This window comes from Ammospiza caudacuta, chromosome 10 (assembly GCF_027887145.1).
Source record: "Ammospiza caudacuta isolate bAmmCau1 chromosome 10, bAmmCau1.pri, whole genome shotgun sequence".
Lineage (NCBI taxonomy): Eukaryota > Metazoa > Chordata > Aves > Passeriformes > Passerellidae > Ammospiza > Ammospiza caudacuta.
The window spans coordinates 20827342-20836603 of NC_080602.1; the positions used below are offsets into that span (position 1 = coordinate 20827342).

Consider the following 9262-nt stretch of genomic DNA (forward strand, 5'->3'; position numbering starts at 1 on the left):
CACTGACTGCCCCAGAGCCCCAGGATGTGTTGAGGATAAACAGCTGAGACTGTGCACTAAGTTAGGACATGGTTTTGGGAGTGCTCCATCAGGGCAGGAGAGAAGGTGGATGGGAAATGTGATTTCAGTAAAAAGCTGTACCAAGTACAGGGAGCTGGGGGTCTGGAAGATTTGCATCATATTGTACAGATCCCAACCATGAGCCATGGAGAACAGCATCAGCCTCTTCTGTCCAGCACAGAGGGTGCTATGGGACTGTCAGTCGAAATAGGCAGGGCAGGGAGGGACATAAAGCTTCCCACTCTATAAGCAGTGATGATGCACTGGCAGACCTCCTAAAACCTTCACAAACACCCAGAAACCAAGTGTCCAGGAGTGGCCTTTACAGAGGACACAGCCTTGATTTCAAGTGTGGGTAAGATTTTAAGATATGAAGATTTATTTTTGTTGTTTTCTGACTCTCAATTCACTTTTTTCACATACTCTTTCCTGAATTCCAGGAGGACCACAGATCTCTGCACAATTTTACTTTTCAATTTGTTCTACCATCTTCGTGTGACTTGGACACCTCTGCATTGATGCAATGAACAGGCTGTAGTAGAGAACAGCAGTGTTTGGTCTTACGTGCGTTGGACAAACCTGCTAGCACAGCCTGGTGCCCTTCCTTTGTCAGGCTGGTTGCTGTGCTGGGCACAGACACCAGCCCAGCCTTGCTGTAAACACATCACACATCCCTTCCCCAGCCAGCTGACTGCATACTGAGAGAGTTCAGCTTGGCAGTTCATGGCTGACCAGCTATCTTCTTCTTAAAAAGCAGAATATTAAGTGACTAGTGCAGCTGTATTTCTGGAGTGAGGGGGAAACTCTCCTAGTGTGGCAAACATCTATGGTGGAGCCTCTCTTCCTCACTGTCAAATCTGTGACAGCTCAAGGAACTTCCCTCTAAGATCACCTACCCTCCCCTTCAAATTCAGAGAGTTGGACTAAAGTAGATTTGTCTGAATCTTGTTTTCTCCTGTCAAATGCAACTCAACAGGCTTTTCTAAGCAGAGTGATTTCTTTCAAAACCTGCTGTATGCCATTCAGCCCCATGAAGGAGGTTCACTGCCTTGTTGCTATGGTACCCTTTCTCTAAAGATGAAGAAAATAGTTAACTATGCAATTTAAGAAACTACAGAGGAATGACAGAATGAGAAATAATAGAAAGGAGGATTCTGCATTTGCAACAGAACTGCTGGTTGCTCTGAAATATACCACGTTTACAGGTGAAATACTTGCCCAGAGCACGCTGTATAGTGCCAGGGCTTCTCTGGCAGCAGGGATTTCAGTGAGGTGCCCTTTGCTAGGCACTGTGCCTCTGCCATCCAGCAAATCCATCCTGTAGTCAGTTACTGCTTTTACCTTCCCTGCTTAATGCTCCTGACAGATTTCCTTGGCAGAAATTCTGGATGGAGCTGGGACAGCGATAATGCATCACAGACCCACAAGCTCCTGCTGCTTGTGGATACACAGAGATACAGTTCAAGACTTAAGTGCTTTGTATCTCCTTGGCAGCATTTCATTATTCCTTGGGCCTACTAACCCCTGCTTGCTTTCCCCAGGACCCTGGAAAATCCAGTTTGTGGTGCACAAGGCAGGGCCAAAGAGATTGCAAGCATCAAACCTGGCAAGATCCCAACAGCCCCTTTAGAAAGTGAGGTGCTTTCCTTTGCCAAGAGCAGTGGCAGGTCAGTACAGCTTGGGTGAAACAAAGCACTGCAACAGATCTGTGCCAGGAACCAGGAATGGATCCAGGCTGGTGCTCTGTGAACAGGGAGAGCTGCCTCTCCTAGGGCACACGTACCTCTGTGAGCCAGGGGGAAGGAAAGAGTTACCCCATACCTTGTTTCCCAATGTGAGCAGTGAGACAAAGAGGGAAGGAACATGACCTGACCCTGTGCAGTTGTTTACTACAGATGACTACAAGGAGATTGAAATCTCAGGCTCTCCTTCTGTCTGACAAGGACACTAATGGCATGGAGGGCTAGACAAGAGCCACATATGGTGGTAAGAGGAAGAGAGCAGTTGAAAGGAAGTAATAAGCCAAAATACTTCTAGGAACACAGCAGGAATGGCTGTCAGAAGAGCAACATTTTAATCAACAAACTTTGTAGACAAGAGGCTTCCCACTAAGGGAACACACGGATTCCTGCTTTCACCAGCAGCTTCTACCTCCTGCATTTTCAAGGCTCAGCATGGTCTCTCCAAGCTTCCCTCAACAAGTATTTCCAGGGAGGGTGGCCTTCCAGAATCAGTCACAGAAGCAACATTCAAGTCAGTCCCTGGTGAACTGACACTGAAAGCTGTGTGTCCCTTGCCCTGCCCCTCACACTCTCCTGGCTTTCCGTGGGCGGCAGCCGTTGTGGGGGACCGGGCTGTTGTCAGTGATGGAGATGATCTCCAAACCTCCCATTGTCAGCCCCTTGATGGCAGCCTGCAATGAAAGCAGATGACAGCTATCAACACACAGAACAGCAGAGAAGGGGAAAAGCTCAGGGCAAACCAATTTCGTCCCCCATCTAAAAATCAACTTGTTCCAATGCTTCTCACTTCTTAATTCTTAAAAATAAGTAACTCATTCAGAAAACCCAGTTTAAACTTATCTGCTCTAGTCCTTTCTTGAGCATTCCTACTGATTTTCCTACTTTAGCCATAAGAAGTCCCAAATACAGCTTTTATTCTACCTCCAACATGGTATTACTGCAAAATTATAATGACTCTAAAAATTTATTACTGGGCACTTGGGTGAGGAATCCTTTACATCAGCTTCAGAAAAACAAAGTTAATTGAAACCAGCCTGAGTTTAGAAAACATCCATGATAGCTGAGAAAATAAAGTATGGAAAAGAAACTCCAACACCTACTTTGCGTCCTGGTCCCAGTCCTTTGACCATGACTCGCACGTGCAATACACCCTTCCCACGTGCTTTCTGTGAAAAGAACAACTAGTTAGTGTTCTCTCTGACAAACTCTGGCTCCCCTGGTGTCTTTCATTTTCATAGTAGTATTTAAATAAAATTAAAGATTAGGTAGTAATGGAGAGAGAAGACATACATGAGGATTACTGCAGAGACACTAAGAGCAAACGAGGCTGGGCCATGGCAGTTCAAGAGAACTTCTGTGCTAAACTGTGAGCTCTGCACACAGAGAAAGCTCTCAAATCAAACTATCTGTGACCTAAAGCCAGAGCAAAAAAGGACATATCCATGGATACGTGACTGAAGTGGCAAGGGACTAACAATGACTAATTCTAAGTTGTTTTCCCTTCTCTAATGTGGCGACTTCTCCCCTGTGAGCGGTGGATTCTTTCTGGAGGGTAAATGAGAGAGCAGGCAAGCTTTAGATTTGCTGTGCAGGAGTCCACACCTTCAGGGCAAAAATTCTAGGGGTTTTCAAATTGGAAATGAAGAACTGCTGTACAGCACAGCCCTGCTGCCACCACGTGGAGAGAGCCACCTCTGGCTCTCCTTCTCATTGTGCTCTGGTGCAATTAACGTACTAACTACTTCAACAGTGACAGAATCAATCTGTCCAAGCACAGCTACACAGCTATTATCAGGCTCCAATGAGCACAGATTAATAGTGAAGATGTTCTTATATCCCTCTGAGTCAACCACAATAAGCTGTTGGCCAGCAGTGGCACCAAACTCCTCTGGCATGAAAGGCTGAAGTGAGTTCCACCTAATTTAGGGTAAGGATTTTCAGTTTAACCTTGCCTTGTTCTGCTGTAATGAGGACTATGACACAGCCAGCCTCAGCTCCTCCACCTGGACACCCACGTTTTTTTTTCAGAAAGAGTTACAATAAAGGACATGCAGCTGGAATGAACAGGTGCAAGAACATCACTTCCTCTGACTGGAACTGCTGGCTGGAGCTCACTTCTGTGGCAGAGAGCAGATATAAAATATCCAGACAATAACTACAGCTACTTCTCAGCCCCCTAAGGTGCAAAACTTGAACTGCTGCTGATTCAGGGTCTACTACATTCCCCAAATGACTGAGAAATGTTCACTTAGGAAAAGAGGAGGCTGTGCAGACCGGTGCTAGGGAAGGACAGGCTCCAAGTTACAATCACACATTTCCAATCAGCTCAGCTTCAACTTGGGGCATTTCTAACAGCTCTTTCAAACACACTTTGTGTGCAAATGAAACTCCAGCACCACAGCGAGCCAGGGCTGTGCCCAGGGGCAGGGCAGGCAGGCAGAGCCCCTCTGGAGGTGGGGATCACAGTGGGCACTCACCACTGCTGCTGCCATGGCTGCAGTCTGTGCGGCGATGGCTGTGCCCTTCTTGGCGTTCTGGAAGCCCTCTGTGCCGCAGGACGTGCGGGAGAACGGCTGGTTGTCAAAGCTCACCACCTGGATGTGTGTGCTGCAGAGGGACAGGGCAGAGGGAAGAAGCAAGCTGGAACAAAGCTTTATTCTCCAGTTTCTCACTCACCTTACTGGCATAACTGATTTCTGTCTCTCTTTTAAAGTATCCCACTCAAACCCACTGCAGAGACCACCCAGCAGTGACCTGGTCATCTTACAGACCCTGGCAGAACCTTTCTGGAGAAGGTGTGCTTTATCTCACTCAGTCCTTTCAGATCCACCTCTCACTGCATTTTATCTCTTCTATTAAAAAATATGCACAAGACACTTTTAGAACTTGAAAGAGCCTTAAGCAGTAACATATCACAGGAGCAATCACTGATGAAACACAGCTGTCTCATGGAGAATATGATAATTTTTTTAACACCTGCACACAAATAATGCTATAGCATGGGCTGGAAGTAACCTGCTGGTAAAACTATCAGCATCTGATTATTCATATCAGAATGTAATCAAAACATATAAAAACAATCTCACTGCTTTTAAGACACTCCAAGAACAGGTATGCTCCCCGAACACCACTGAGGTTTAAATCAGTATCATCTTCCCAGCTATGAACACAACTCCCTTGGCTGTTTTCCTCTGAGCCTTTAGATCGCAATGATGACAGGCCAAACCCCGGGTTCGAAGCTTTGATTTCACACGAGAGCAGGAATGGAGCAGCTCATTTGCTTACTTGTTGTACGTTGCTTTGATGTGAGCTACCGGGACCTCTTCATAAACCTTGCCATCCCACCTCATGGAGTTCCTCTGCAGGATTAAAGAGCTGAGAAGCGAAGTAAGAGTTGTCAGGTCTCGTTCTTTAAATATTACAAAGTTTCATTTCATATCGGAAAATAAAGAAAGAAGGGAGCAAACCTCCGAAAAACACAAGCTGCGTTTCTGATTGAGTCAAGCGGCTCCCTCCCCTTCCTCGGCTGAAAACCCACCGAAGGCGATAAAACCTCGCAGCAAGAGGCAGATGGCAGCGCCCTCCCGGCGCGGCCTGGCCTCGGCTCTCACCTCTGCTCGGTCGCGCTCTGCTTCTCCGTCTCCTTGGCAGCCGCCCCCGCCGCGTCCTGCAGCCTCGGGGGGCCGGAGCGGAGCCCGCGGCACAGGGCGGCGGCGCGGCCCCTGAGGAGACAACCGCGGTGAGCGCTGGGCGACAGCGGGCAGCCCCCAGCGGCCACCCCACAGCGAGGGGGGCCCTCCCCGCTGTCCCCTCGCTGTCCCCCCGCTCCCCACTGCCCGTCCCGCCCGCTCCGCTCACCCCCAGCCCAGCACGCGTAACCCGGCCAGCGCCATGGCCGCGCTCATGGCGGCGCTCGGCCCGCGCCGGGGAGCGGCCGCGCGGAGCACGCCGGGAGCGAGGAGGAGACATGGCGGGGCATTGTGGGGCGCGGGCCATGCCGGCGGCGACCCTGGGGCTGCGGGCGGCGGGCAGCGCTCGCTGGGTTTGTAGCGCTGCCGCGCCGCGCCCCTGGAAGCTTTTTGGGGCGATGTGCTTGTTGAGGCTTCCCCGAATCACGCAGCCTCTGGAAAAGGAGGAGGAAGAGGTGGCGGCGCTCATGGAGCAGGTAGAGGGGGATGTGGGGGTGTTGATGGGGAAATGGCGCCCTCAGTCTGAGGCATGAGGGGAGAGGGACGTCAGGGGCTGGTGGCCTCGCACACACCGTCTGTGATGTTGCTCCCCGAGTGCTCTGCGTGCGATTTGCCCCACATCTCGTGGGTGTTGGAGGTGTCCCTGTTGCCCGATTGATAAATGACACAAAACTCGGATAAGTTTTGTGGGTGCTTTATTAAGGGCCCGGGGAACTGGGGGACTCACGTCCCAAAGTCCAAGCCCCCGAATTCGCGTATGGGTGCTTCCCTCTTATACATGCGATTCACAACAAAGTCTCTAAGGAACAGTTTCCCCGTTCCCCTTGCCTGGTCACAGACCCCTTGTGATACATTCCTTGGTTCACAAATAAGATCATTAATCCTCTGCTTATCTTATTCTAAGAGCATTGTATGCTGCCTCTAGACAGTTTAGCATTCTTACCTTCTTGCACTACTTTAATTATTTATTAAATCTCTAAGACTACCTGCTAGGTAACACACAAAACCCAACACACACTTTCAACGGCTACAAAACTACTTTTTAACAAACCAGTTCACACACAACTCACTATAATTAAATATTTTGCTAAATTTCATTTCTTTTCCAACATCCCCATGGTCACCTCCATGGTGCTGGTGTCTCTCTCACGCTCCTGCTGCAAGCAGGGAAGCCCTGCTCAACCTCAGGAGATTCCTATTGCCTTATTTTCCTGAGTTGGAAATAATTTAATTCTGCCTATAGTGCTTGTGGTTTAAGAATTCTTTATGTTGCTCTTCTAGATAGAGCTGGAGAGGAGCCACTATTCAGATCATGAAATGCGTAAGCTGGAGGAGGAGGAGCAGCTGAAGAAGAAGATGGAAAGCTTGTATGACGAGGACGAAGCTCGTGGCAAGACGGTCATCATGGCTCAGGACCTGGAGGAGAAGTGGGAGCAGAAGTTTCTGCGGTTCAAAGCTGCCCCACGGATAACAGGTACAGCCTGGAGTTTGTGGAGGGTGATAACAGCCAGATTGTTTGCCAGAGTGCAATTCAATAGAAGGAAGGCATTTTTGCGTCTCTTTTTTTGTTTGTTTTAAAGAGAGTCTTGACTCTGTGGCAGCACATGTGCAATTAACTGTTTGACAGGGAAATCAGCGTTCCCATGCTGCAAAAAATGTGTATTTTCATGAAGGTAAAATGATGAACATACATGTGGTTTCCAGACAAGAGAAATGTTTGGTCATTTGGTTCCCAAGCTCTACTTGGTGCTCTTGATTTTTGTGAAGATGGAGATCCAGGCTACTTATTATAGAGTCCTTCTGGATAGGAAAACAGCAGCTGAATCCTGCAATGACTTCTAGAGTGACTGAGAGCATTCTTGTCTAGATTTCTGTCATATTCCATGTACCCACATTTGTGCATTGTTTCTGGGTATGAGGCACACAGGGTTGATAACCAAGGGGCTCAGAGCATGCTGCAGGAGACTTTGTTTCCAGCATGTGTTGATTTTTGGCAGATGCTGACAAAAGCAACGATCGAACGTCGTTGAACAGGAAGCTGGACCGCAACCTGATGCTTCTGGTGAAACAGAAAATTGGTAACCAGGAGCTGTGGCTCCTGCCTCAAGTGGAGTGGCAGCCTGGAGAGACGCTACGGAGCACGGCTGAGCGAGCCATGGCTATGTTTTTGGGTGTGTAGCTTGACCCTCCCTCTTGTTTGTCCCAGTGGTTTCCTTCCACTTCTCTCCCACTCTAAGAGGACTCTCTGGTCTCCAAATGAGCTGTTTTTTCATGAGAAAAAACAACATTTTTTCACAGTATTTCTGCCAAAGAGGGAACACTGGCTTATGCAGTGTTGTTGTTATACAGGGAGCAGTTATTGTTGTTCTGTGTTCTTATGTCTTACTTTCTTTCTCTTGCATTGCTGGCTTCTTGCAGGAGATCACATTCAAGCCAAAGTCCTGGGGAATGCACCATTTGGGATTTACAAGTATAAATTCCCCAAGGCCATCAGAACTGAGAATAACGTGGGAGCCAAAGTCTTCTTCTTCAAAGCCTTCCTCCAAAGCAGTGATTTGTCCCAGGCAAAGCTGAAGGCAGATCACCTGTGGGTCACAAAGAAGGAGTTGGGAGATTACCTGCAGTCAGAATACCTGAAAAAAGTCAATAGATTCCTCCTGGACTTGTGAGCAATGGCCTGTGCTCCAGCAGATGGGGAAAGTGTGGGACATGGCTCCAGGGAGGAGCATGGCTGGTGCTTTGCATGGTCTGGGTGTGTGAGATGTTCACTTGGGTTCTGGAGGATAATTTGCCTTTGCCTTATTTCCCAATTCTCTTCACTGGCCCTGTACTGAATAAATATTAAAATTTATACTCGGAAGTGAAGCTTTCCTGAGGGAGTTCTTTGCTCTTGTTGAATTCTCCTCCTCCACCTCTTCTGGAAATGCATGATCCTTTCCTCTCCCAGGAGTGTGATTCCCTGGGGCTGTGCTACCCAGAAGGTTTGCTTTCCTCTCCAGACTCCTGCCACAGCTCAGCCTCAAAGGGTTTCTCCTTGCTGTAGCTAATGCTTATCACTGGCACCTGCTCTCTGATAAGAGCAGCACTGGATGGTTATCTGTGTGTCCAGGTGGGAACAGACTCTCCTGAACGCCAGCCAGGACAGGAAGGGTTTCTGGGGGGATGTAACAGGGATATTCACACCTTACTAACTTCTGCCTCAGGTAGCCTGACCCTATTACCCCAGTTTCTTTATTAGAAGATCTATCCTGGGCTTGTGTGATGCTGTCTTGGCCCTCTGGGGCTGGTTCTGTTGTTGGAGTTTTTTTCTGGTTGTAAATGTTGCTGTTCAGTAGTCAAGAGTGCTGCTGGACCTCTCAGGGAATGAGCTTGCTCCAGCAGCAGGGAGAGAGGGAGGAAATAACTGTCATAAATCATTCAGAGAGAGTTTGGACTCCAGGGGTGGAACTGGAGATTGCTGTGTGTACTTTATCAATCCTCTGGGAGCTGTTGAGCTCCAGGCTCAACAAATTAAAGTTATCCTTAATCACTCTGCAAGACACTGGGGTGGAGGGTAGCACAGCAGCCTTCTATTTTCCAATGCTGGACAGTCTGGGAGCTGCAGGTTTGCCATAAATTACCAACAAATATTGGCTCCTGGAAGCATCCTCACAGGCCTGGCAAGGAGGCTGAGACTGCAGCAGGGAGCAGTGGCAAGGAGGAAATACATGTGGAGCAGAACATGTGCCTGAAAGGCTGCAGATTTTTGGTTGCTCTCTGAGGTCAGCACTG

General features: G+C 48.5%; 2 protein-coding genes across 2 annotated transcripts; one reads left to right on the forward strand and one right to left on the reverse strand.

Moving 5' to 3' along the window:
- Nucleotides 1-1879: 1879 nt before the first annotated feature.
- On the reverse strand, nucleotides 1880-5728 carry MRPS11 (mitochondrial ribosomal protein S11). Its single transcript, XM_058811475.1, has 6 exons — nucleotides 5661-5728; nucleotides 5414-5524; nucleotides 5088-5177; nucleotides 4280-4409; nucleotides 2903-2968; nucleotides 1880-2473 (listed from the first exon to the last, which is right to left on the reverse strand). Exons 1-6 carry the CDS (start codon nucleotides 5705-5707, stop codon nucleotides 2366-2368), a joined length of 552 nt encoding a protein of 183 aa, XP_058667458.1. The 5' UTR covers nucleotides 5708-5728; the 3' UTR covers nucleotides 1880-2365.
- A 4-nt stretch (nucleotides 5729-5732) lies between these two features.
- Nucleotides 5733-8395, forward strand: MRPL46 (mitochondrial ribosomal protein L46). The gene is made up of 4 exons (XM_058811474.1): nucleotides 5733-5967; nucleotides 6773-6965; nucleotides 7489-7662; nucleotides 7910-8395. Exons 1-4 carry the CDS (start codon nucleotides 5770-5772, stop codon nucleotides 8158-8160), a joined length of 816 nt encoding a protein of 271 aa, XP_058667457.1. The 5' UTR covers nucleotides 5733-5769; the 3' UTR covers nucleotides 8161-8395.
- The last annotated feature ends 867 nt before the right edge of the window (nucleotides 8396-9262 follow it).